The sequence below is a fragment of the Pseudorasbora parva genome, chromosome 25 (assembly GCF_024679245.1).
Source record: "Pseudorasbora parva isolate DD20220531a chromosome 25, ASM2467924v1, whole genome shotgun sequence".
In the NCBI taxonomy this organism is placed as follows: Eukaryota; Metazoa; Chordata; class Actinopteri; order Cypriniformes; family Gobionidae; genus Pseudorasbora; species Pseudorasbora parva.
The window spans coordinates 6157379-6169478 of NC_090196.1; the positions used below are offsets into that span (position 1 = coordinate 6157379).

Consider the following 12100-nt stretch of genomic DNA (forward strand, 5'->3'; position numbering starts at 1 on the left):
ATTTTAAGACTGCTGCATCCCTCTGCAATATATCTCACTATTTTTGACTTTTCTGAGCCTGTCAAGTCCTTCTTTTGACCCATTTTTCCAAAGGAAAGGAAGTTGCCTAATAATTATGCACACCTGATATAGGGTGTTGATGTCATTAGACCACACCCCTTCTCATTACAGAGATGCACATCACCTAATATGCTTAATTGGTAGTAGGCTTTCCAGCCTATACAGCTTGGAGTAAGACAACATGCATAACGAGGATGATGTGGTCAAAATACTCATTTGCCTAATAATTCTGCACTCCCTGTAGAGAAGAATATGCATCACACATTAAAATGAACTAGTAAAGCTGTAGGGGTGTGCAAGATATATCGTCCCCAAAGCACTTTGAGTGCCTAGAAAAGCGCTATATAAATGTAAATTAGGGATGCACCAATACCATTTTTCCAGAACCGATCCGATCCGATACCAATGCACCGATACTAAACCGTATCGGTGCATATTCGATACTGATACTAAACCGATCCGATACCAATGCAGTATTGTCTATGTAGAATTTCTAAGCCTTAGTGTGTAGAATTGAATAAATTAGATTAGTGAATAATACAGCAGCAAAAGTTATAAAATCACGAGTGCACAATAATTGTATAAAATCTAAACATTTAGTTGGGAAAAAATAAAGGAAACCACAAAAGTGAATAACTGTAGCTGTAAATCTGGTAAAATATGTTACACAAAATATATTCATGAAAAACAAGTAAATATATTTAAAGAAATAGGGCCTATATACTAAGAAATTGCATTTATTTTAAATGTATAATGCATATTTTTAATGAGGCAGCAACATATAGATAGAGCAGAACAAGAAAGGCTATTAATAAGGCTTTCATAGCGCAACAGTAGCATAATACAGAGCGGCACAAAGCGCTTATGCGCATCCCGTGCGCAGGATGATGCGCTTGAAGCAACACGGAGTCACATGCTCACAGCCACAGTCATAGACGCTCACAGCGCGCCGCGCTCCGTCCGCATCGAGAAGTTTAAAACAAGATATAGACGCGTAGTATATCTATGCAGTATTCTTATAAGCCGTTTATTTTAACAGTTTAACATTTCAGTTACTGTGTGTGAAAAACAATATAATAACTAGTCCAGTGTTGTGATCTAACTGACACCCGGTAGAAAGTAACACGGTTTACAGCAACAAACGCCAGCAGATAGCCATTTTTTTTTGAGAAACCATAACGTTAGAGCGTTATCTACAGATCAAGCATAACAGAAACAATAAATAATCTTGGAAAGTTTCATCGTGTTTAGTGTCGTAACCGAACGCGACAGTTTAAAGCTGAATGGAGAGTGACTGACAGCCGCAGTGGAGGGAAGCATTGACGTGAACTAATCTGTACTCGCATTAAACGATGGAATGGCTTCAGAACACTTATAATATAGTGCACGAATCGTGGATGCTTTATAAGGTTTTTGTGCCTTTTGTGGGGCGCTGGGGCTTAACAATAACACAGAATATTATGGGCACAGTATCGAATTTGGATCGGTCCTGTCTGTCCGATACCCGATCCGGCAAATAATGGCAGATCGGAGCCGATACCGATCCTGAGTATCAGATCGGTGCATCCCTAATGTAAATGTATAAATTTAAAGGTCCCATGGCATGAAATTCTTATTTTATGAGGTTTTTCAACATTAATATGAGCTCCCCTGGCCTGAATGTTGTCCCCAAGTCGCTAGAAATGTTGATCAGTATAAAACGAGTTCAGGCTGTCTTTCTCAGCCTTTGAGAAACTGAGAGCTCAGACGAGCTGATCTTCAATTCTCCTGTTATGACGTCATACCAGGAAAGGTTTCCGCCCCTTCCTCCGCTTCGCCCGCCCAGAGAATTAGTAGAGAAAGGAGTCCGTTTATCAGTGGATGTCAGCCGCACAGGCTTTACCATACAGATTCAACAGCACCACCACAAACAGTGGGTAACAGTGTTCATTAATGCCTGATCTGGGATCAGTGAGTTCTGATGTGTAGCTAATCATTCAAGTTCACACAGCCTTTCTTTCTAAATCGTTTAAAACTGTCAGTTCTGCAGCTGGCCGTCATGATGCATCAGTGACTAAAACCATCAACTTCACGTCATTTCTGTTAGCAGCATGAAACAAATCTGTTATTTAAACGATTAAACTACAGAGAGCATTCAAAGAACACTCTTTATAATGTTCGGATCGGTCAATCACACGTTTGAATGACGCTGCTCATTATGCTCAACCATGGGCGTAGGTTTAGGGGGGGATGCTAGGTACTAGTCCCAATCAATATTTTAAGATGGCAAAATTGTCCCCACCAATATTTTAGCAAACTCCTTTGTGCTGCTATATGGATCGATTCCGTATCTTCCCGTATTTACAAGCAAAATGACGCGTCCCGCCGTATCAAACCAATACGGGATGCGATACACAAGATTGGGTTTTAGCAGCTTTGCTGCTGCCATAGCGACGGAGTCTCGAGAACATGCGCTGTAGACTTGCGCGCTTTTTTAAAAACATGTCGAGCTCGCGTCCACCGTTTAAACGCAAGAGGATTTCCAGATATAGGGCTGAATAGAAACAAAGGTATCAGTGAGTCTGTCCAGTAACTTATGATGAACCTAAGACAAACTGCAGCCTTTGCAGAGAAGCATTTCAGTGTCTGACTGAAAGCAGCAGCGATGATGACGGACACATCCGTGCTTCTAGGTAGGCCATTTAATGGATAATATATTAATATAATATTCCATACATTATCAAAGCTTGGCAGACTTATTTTTCTAGACATTAGACCGGTTAATTAATAGATTATAGCCTAATTAATGTTATTAATTTATAATTTAGCTATAGGCTATATTAATAATAAATAATCCTGTCATATAAAGTTTGACATTTAAAAAATATTTAGATAAAAATGTGACAAATAATTGCATAATAATATAGTCATAATAGTAAATTAATAAAGAAAATTTAATTTAATGTTTGAATTTCAGAACATTTTTTTCAGTAAAGTGGTTACTGGTTCAAAATGACTGCTTAAAGAGACAGTGCACCCAAAAATGAAAAATCTGTCAATTTCCTTTTTAAACCTGTATAAATTTATTTGTTATGTTGAATTCCTACCATGGAAGGAAATGGTGCCCCCAAAGCAGCCTGGTTACAAACTTCCTTTAAAATCTTCTTTTGTGTTCAGCAGAACAAAGAAACTCATACAGGTTTGGAACATCATGATGGAGAGTAAATGATGACAGGATTTTTATTCTTGGGTGAGCCATCCCTTTAAAGTGCACCAATATAGGCTATTAAAGAGTTCTTTAGAAATAAATAAAATAATCAAATGTAAAATAATATAAAATGTGTTCTGTTGCAAGTTTGCATACTTGATTCCATGTTTATTGTTGAGCTGCTGTACTTGATTAATTGTCACTCTTATCACTACTATCACTCTTTAAATGCCAAGTTCATAATGATTTTCAAAAACTGATTCAAAACTGGTTTGGAAAAAAAAAACTTACAAACAAAATAACTTATTTTCAATATAAAAAGTGATTGTGCATGATTATATAGCATTATGGCTTTAAAATCAAAAAATGTGGTTATAATGGAAGTCAATGGGGCAAAAACAGCCATGAACAGTAAATGAGGGAGAAACAAAAACTGATCCTGTACAAAAAAAAAAATCCAGTCCACAATCATTTTTTATATTGAAAATAAGTAATTTTGTGTGCATGTTGTGTTTTTTTTCCAAATCAGTTTTGAAAATCATTTATGAACTTGACAATTAAAGAGTATTTTGTCTTTTATTATTATTATGGTACTGGATTGGGCTGAAAAGCCTCATAAATTAATAATCGTTCATTCCCAAACTATGGTGCATTTCCATACTCAGTAATAAATAATAGACTATATAATCTGGGCAAACCTGGTGGGATGTCCCCACCAAAGCTGAGACCAAACCTACGCCCTTGTGCTCAACAGAAGCTCTTACTGTATTCATGTCGATGTCGTGTTTGTTGTTAGCTGTGGTGAAAGCATTTTGTGAGAGAAATAACGTTGCAAAGTTCACTCGTGTTTATTCAGAGCTCTCAGATACAAACAAAATAAACGCGCGCCCTCAAAAACTCGGTACAATAACACTTCCTCAGCGATCTCTCCCCAGCTCAGTCTCTCTCTCGACTGGCAGCGCTGCAGCTGCTCTGCTCGCCCCTGACTAAACCACGCCCCCATTCGCATGTTCTCTAATTTTAAATGCAAAGATGTCAGCCAATCACAGCAGTGGGTGTTTTCACTGAAGACTCACAGCAGACACGCCTCTTGAAACAGAGCATTCTAAACAGAGGGCTAATATCAGTATAGAAAAAATGCCTTTTATTTCTAAATGATGACATTTTTTGATGTAAAAACCATACTATCAATATAAGTACACCCCAGGTAACATTATAAAACAATAAAACAACCCATGCCATGGGACCTTTAACAAATTATTAATTATTAATAAATATTGAAAGATCACCCCCCCAAAAAATAAATAAATCAGCACGATTGCAAATGCAATATTTATTTTATGCAACAGTTTAATGAACAATTAAGTGACTTACATTTTTAAATACAATATTGCCTGTTTTGCTCTCTGATGAAAAGAGCTCCAAACAAAGCCCCACAGAAGTGTTTTGCGTCTCTGAGCACACACAGCGGCGTTTCGCTTCTGAATGAAACCATTGAGTCCATTTGAACAAATCGGTTGAATGATTGATTCAATGACTCGCTCATTGACAGTGACATTTCGCCACCTACTGGCAGTTATAGTTTCAAGTATCTTTCCCATTTTAATATAATTTAATATTTAATCAGTTTTATTTTTAAAACTATGGCAGGTTAGATGTGTTCATGTTGAGTACGAGCTCTTTAATCAGTCAGTGTAAATGATCTAATGCCACTTCAGATGTAGCTTCTGTTTCCTCTGCGTTGCAAAGATGAATTTTGTTGATACTGATTTCATTTTGATTGCTAACAGTCCTACAATATCTTATTATTCTACCATATTGTTCCGAATATAAGACAATGTTTTTTCTTTAAAAAAATACATCTGAAAAAACAGGCTTGTTTTATACTCAGGCTCTAGACTTTAACATGTCATTAATACACCCGCAACTACAGCAATGCCAGACATGTCAAACGAGTGTGCCAAGAACTACGGTGTGTCTTACGGCCCTAATTTAACGATCTGAGCACATGTTCTGAAGCTCGTGCCACAGGTCTACTTATAAATGTAAACTCATAAAACTTGCGTATGAATCCACTTTTGCTATTTTAACGACCAGAAAAACGGTTGGTGCGCCCGGCGCATGGTCTAAAAGGGTTGTACGTAGTGTCTTAATGAGTCATGGGTGTGTTTTGGGCATAATGTGCAATAAATCTATCAGAGTCTCATTCTCCCTTTCCCTTTAAAAGCCAGTTGTGCTCGCACCATGGAGGATTCGCTCTTTACAAGCGAGCGGAAAGACTGAACACTTCTCCAGAGAGGAATCCTTTCATTTCTCATATTTAAAATGTGTGTGCTGCTGCGCAATGTGTAATTAGCAGTGTACGTGTGCTGTGCACCGCCTATAGGCTCACATTACTAACACACCCTTTAAATAACACAATAATACTGCATTATTGACTTTAGAGCAGGTTTGTGTTGTTCAATGGTCAGTCGTTTTCAGTACCTCAAAATATCAACACACCAACAATGTGCCTGAACACACCTGGTTTAGACCAGCACACCCAAGGTGAACAGATGTGTCAGTGCATTTGCTGTTTAAACAACAGCTGGTCGAGAAAATGAGACTCAAATCGTTAAATTACTGCAAAAAACACTTGCGCCGTGCCTGTCATCACATTGTGCCGGGTGTATGATAGGGCGCACAGTGTAATGTGAGAAAAAGACAAAAAAAGACAAAGAGTGCAAAATGCAAAGAGTCAAAGAAAAGCTTTTTTTATGTGTGTTTCTTTTTTTAAATGTGATCATTGGTACATTTTACCAGTATTTACCATACTTTCAATACAAATTAAAATATGAAAATTTTGTAGTATGAAAATTATTTCCAAATAAAAGCATTTTCTTGACCATGAAGTCTTTTTCCTTGAAATGGTCTAACATTTGGAACGATACGGTACCATGATTTATTGATTCAATGTAATAATTTGAGATAAGTGATGCACAAGCTACATTTAAAGCTACACTGTGTAACTTTTTTAGTTTATTCTTAGCTAAAAACACTCAGTTCTTTCAAAAATATATGTGCTCATTAATGTATATTTACTTCTTTCAAGTAATAAAGTATTCTCGTAAGTTTATAATATGCCATTGAAAATACAAACGGGTGAGGGGTTCGAATGCCGGTCGCCATGTTGCCCCTCCATCCTGAAAGTACATTAGCCAAAGAGGGACATACCCGTAAATTCAAGCTTCGCCTTTCGCGTTTTAACACTCGATGGCACTCATAATAATAATAATAATAATTCATTACATTTATATAGCGATTTTCTAGGCACTTAAAGCGCTTTACATAGAAGAGGGAATCTCCTCAGCCACCTCCAATGTGCAGCATCCGCCTGGATGATGCGACGGCAGCCATATTACAGCAGAACGCTCACCACACACCAGCTGATTGGTGGAGAGGAGACCGAGTGATGAAGCCAATCAAGATATGGGGATGATTAGGAGGCCATGATGGACAGAGGCCAATGGGCAAATTTTGGCAAGGATGCCGGGGTTACACCCCTACTCTTTATCGAAGGATATCCTGGGATTTTTAATGACCACAGAGAGTCTGGACCTCGGTTTAACGTCTCATCCGAAGGACGGTGCTCTTTGTCAGTATAGTGTCCCTATCACTATACTGGGGTGTTAGGACCCACACAGACCACAGGGTGAGCGCCCCCTGCTGGCCTCACTAACACCTCTACCAGCAGCAACCTGGTTTTCCAATTTGGTCTCCCATCCAGGTACTGACCAGACTCAGCCCTGCTTAGCTTCAGTGGGAAACCAGTCTTGGGCTACAGGGTGATATGACTGCTCTTGGACGAGGTCGAACTCTAAGCCATGTTAATCTTGGACTAAATCGGCCACCGTAGGAGTTAAAACGAAATCAGAATTGAGAGGAACAGAAACTAACATTCACTCGATATCACACAGTGTAGCTTTTATTAGTTTTAAAAAATCGCCTTAATAAAAGGTAAAAATGCAGATAAACTGTAAAAAAAAAAAATCATTTCTGTCACTCCTGCAAACTAGCCAAACAAAATGATTAATAATAACAAAAACTTCAGGAGTCAGCTGTCATGGCAAGGTACCAGAAAAAATCATTGCCATCAACAAAATTCCAGAAAACAGAGATATTTTGTCAATATCACACACCCCTAAAGTGAAGCATCATCATCATCCACAAGCACTGTACCTCCAGAAACTGTGCGCTGATCTTGAACTCCGGGACGGGTCGGCCCTGGTCTGCAGCCTCCTGCCGTCTTTGCTCCATGCCTTTAAAGAGGTGACTGACGGCCCGCGGGATGATGCCCAGCTCCTCGTCTAGTATGGCCATGTCAAAGCCCGTGCCCATCGTATACGTCTTCCCTGACCCTGTCTGGGATACAACACAAACATCTGATCCGTGTCCACACGTCACAACAGATATTCCACAAATGCATTTGCCTCTATAATCAGTTTGTATAATTACTATACAAATTGTGCATGCTGAACCTAATTAAAGTTGTGTTTCAAAAGGATGTGGATTGCATTTAAATAAATAAATTCATATCATTGATGATAGACTAATCTTATTAGTACTGTTTTTTGTCTATAGGATGGCTGGAGTTTGATGTGTCTGTCTGGCGGATGAGTGAGACCGTTGATAAATCTGGGTTATTAACAGAGCCAGAGAGAGGGACGGGCAGATGTCAGAGCTGTGCGCTGGTGTTTGGGGGACGTCGGCCATGAAATGCAGGTCACGGGCAACGCTAGCCAGAGAGAGAACATGAAAAATACATGGATATAAGAGCAGAGCTTGTACAAATAAACACCAGGCCATATCTAATCTCCTTTAACCGGTAATGTCACCTGTAAAGGGACAATAAATAACCAGAAGCAGCTTAAAGGTAAAACTATTTGTTTAAAGGTCCCATTCAACGCGTGTTTTCGAAGCTTTGATTATGTTTACAGTGTGCAATATAACATGAGTTCATGTTTCGCGTGTAAAAAAACACAGCATTTTTCACACAATTGACTTATCTGTACAGCGCTGTTTCCTCTGTCCTAAAAACGGCCTGATGATTTCCTTGTTCTATGAAGTCCCTCCTTCAGAAACACGTAACGAGTTCTGATTAGGCCAGAGCTTCCCGCACTGTGATTGGACAGCAGCTTAGCACACTTTGCCCGGAAAGGTCCCGCCTCTTACCATAACGCGCTCAATGTTATTGCAAAAATGTCTATATTGCCTTATCAATTTGAGCCGGAATCAGACCCGGAGAATATCGAAGAGGATCGATTACAACCTGCTCAGGAAAGACTTTTGCTGGATGTTTCAGAATGGTAAGCTGTCTATTCAGTAGTTTAAACTGATCATTACAAACACCAACAATCGATGGTGTCTGAATGAATTACTACACTTTTATATGCTAAGTTTTTCGGATTAGTTTCAATTACCATCTAACGTTAGTTAACAAAGCTAAACAGCGTTGCACTTTGTGTAATGAGTTACATAAACTGTTAAACGGACCAACTTAAATAATAAAATACACTAACCGGTTGTGGCTCATAAACAACAAAGAGGGAACTGATTAAGTTGGGAAATGGCTCCCTCTGCTGGCTGTAGTCTTTAGCCTTTGGCCAAACATTCCTCCGATGATGCAAATATCGTCAATTTGCATCATAGGAGGAATTTTTCCAGAAATAAAATGCATAAATCTCTCGTCTCAGGGGGATATGAGGGGGGGAAAGCACAATCATTTGAATATACTCCAGGGTTTCTACTGATACAAAGCCATATGCTAATCGCTGAAGTAACCCTTTAATGTAATTATGTCAGTGAAACTCTGTAAACTTTCATTGTACTTTTTTTTTTTTAAATGCACCCCTTTTAACATTCAGTTAAACAGAGTCCCCTCTCGATAACGGTTCACTCAACATTCCGTCAGTAGCCTCGGAACCTGGAGATAGATGGGAACATGACCCTGATCTGACTGTTTAAATGAGAATGCAAAAGGCCTTTTAACATTAGCAAGCATATGATATAAGACGTAGTGAAAGACACAAACCTGTCCATAGGCAAATATAGTGGCATTATAACCCTCAAAACATCCTTCGATGAGTTTCTCAGTGCAGTTGGCATAGATGTTGTCCTGCGTCGAGTCCATGTCAAACACATAGTCATACGTGAAGGCCTTATCCTTTCCCAGAACCACTTGGGGTTCGCCAGGGGTCACAAAAGTACAGATGTGACATCCTTCAATCTTTTCCTTTGCCAGCTGAGGACGAATCCTGTGACAGAGAGAGACATGAAATGTACAAAAATAGCATGCCCAGTCAGACGCTGAATAACAATGCGAACCTCTTGATGTGTTGATAAAGTGCAAATTAGGCCCCGTCCACACGGAGCCAGAGCTTTCCCAATCCGATCTTTTTTGTCTCCTCGTTTCTAGAAATATCTGCGTCCACACATGAGCAGTGAAAGCGACTCAAAACGATGTAGTAGACATGCCAGGCCAGTGTGTGGCGCTGTAATTCTGCCACAGAAATACACTAAAAACGGAGAAGAAGAGTTGTGGCTAGAAGGGGTATAGCCATAGATATACATAATAAAGGCTAGATGTCTTACGGTGGAGTCACCATCGTCATCACCGGCGGCCATCTTGTCACAGGCAAGCTTTCTGTCGGGCTCTGTGGAACCTGATGTAAGATGAGTGATCTGTACGAACATAAATACTCGTATCTCGCTGAAATCTTGACGGATTTACAAATGGTTTGGTTTCTGACAAACGTTATTAACATGGCTACAAATCTGGATGTTGAAACACGTTGAGATTGCAGCTTTTCGTTTAGATAAACGACTTAATCGTGCAGCTTGTGTATCACGGCTAACTTACGTGCACTTTATCAAGGCTGAGACCACAATCGAGCTGTTCAATTATATAGGTTTATTGACACCAATAATGATTTTATGACAACCAATCTTTTGTCTAGTTAAAATAAACTTAGTTTGCATGTTTTTTTTCTGTTTAAATCAGAGTTATTGCTCCGGAGACGGTTTTATTGAGGACACTGACACTCACAACAAAACGCGCAACAGAGGGGGTGTCATCAGGGTTTAAAAGCGGTTTACCACTGAACCACGGGAATTTCTTGCTTTTCAACCGTGGTAAGAAAAAATCCGTCCCAGCTAGAGTGTGCCTATAGATCAGTGAAAGACCGTCTCCGCAGAAGATAATCAACGCCTACTTCAGGGGTCAGAACTCAGTCCTGGAGGGCCGCTGTCCTGCAGACTTTAGCTCCAACACCACATAAACACACCTGAGCCAGCTAATCAGTGTCTTATGAGGCCCTTGTAAGACACTGATTAGCTTATTCTGGTGAGTTTGGAGACCTAGGGCCTATTGCACAAAACTAGAATAAGGGATTAAGCCGGGATATATTTGTGATCCTGGCTCAATTTATCCGCTAATATACAGTTATCTTTCATTATCTTTATAGTTCTTGGTGTGAGTGTGTGTTCAGGGTATGTTTACATGACAGCGGTGTTGCATAAAGATGACAAGATCACCAAGAAATCCTGGCTTAATCCCTTATCCTAGTTTTGTGCAATAGGCCCCTGGCCTACTTCATCATCGCATCTTTGGCTCCGCCCACTGGTGTGTTAGTGAGATGACGAGGAGAGAAGAGATACAGGACCACTGGACTAAAAATATTACCTTCCAAAGGATCCTAACACTAGGAATGTGCTTATTATTTTCAATAATGTGAACGTCTCAGATGAGCATCATTTATTTGTATTCGGTGCATTTCACTGGGGATTCTTTGGTAAATCTGTCGCAATTTTAGCGCAGGCTTTGCAAACACACTTTTACAATATGGACTCGACAGTAAAGCCACAACATGTGAGTAACTGTGTTCATTCTGATGCCTGATCTGAGACCAGTGATTTCTGATATGACTCATGTACAGTCAGATGTTCTTTATGTGTCAGTAAATCAATCACTGCATTCATGCACTCAACATGTCTGTGATCGGCTACAATGCTCATCATAATGCCATACTAAATATTTGAGACGTTGAGAGCTGTAATAGTAAAAACTAGGGCTGTCAAAGTTACATTTACAATTGCTAAAAATGTGCGATTAAATTGCGATTAATCGCGAGTTAACTCGTGACAATCATGCGATTAATCGCAATTAAATATTTGAATCGATTGACAGCCCTAGTAAAAACATGTTAAATGTTTGAGACAGTTAAACATGTAATTCACAAAATGCTTGCTCTTGAATGATGGGTCAGTACCCAGTTTATGTGGACCAACTTGCTCCTCAGAATCACAACCTGTAAGTATGAATAATTATTGATTCATATATATTCATATTTTCTGATGGCTGTTCAAAATACATCGTTTTGTGTTTTACAGTGTGCAAGTTTCCAGCTAACCAGCCAGCTCACATTATTGCTGTCTCACTGAGATACTACTGTAAATCCGCTGTGGGCTACAGTATTCCCTTAAACTGAGTCTATTAATGCAGATTGTCTGTCATCCCATTACTACTTTGAGTAAAGATAAAGGAGCAAAAGTTGTTTTACAAACTTTAATGTTACATCAGTCATCCATATTAGTGTTTGTATGCACCGTTATTGATACAGATAATGATAATGTTCTTACATTTGCACCGCAATAAATTAGAAATGTACACAGTTTTGATGGACGCACACACTTGCTAACGCTGATGGTGAGGAATTACAGCTGCAACATCTCATAATGTACCTCAAACTGCACAATAAGGCACTTTAAAACACCCCTCAACAGAGACACTGATGTCACGTTCTGTGTGTGCACCTG

The 12100-nt window shown here is 39.3% G+C and overlaps 1 protein-coding gene across 1 annotated transcript in view; it reads right to left on the minus strand.

The window, feature by feature from the left end:
- kif21a (kinesin family member 21A) overlaps positions 1-12100 on the minus strand; it is a 106574-nt gene that overhangs the window by 72771 nt on the left and 21703 nt on the right. The window contains exons 2-3 of the mRNA XM_067437268.1: positions 9318-9540; positions 7466-7648 (exon numbers count right to left, since the gene is read on the minus strand). Coding sequence (XP_067293369.1) covers positions 7466-7648; positions 9318-9540 — 406 coding nt within the window. The remainder of the gene's footprint in view (positions 1-7465; positions 7649-9317; positions 9541-12100) is intronic.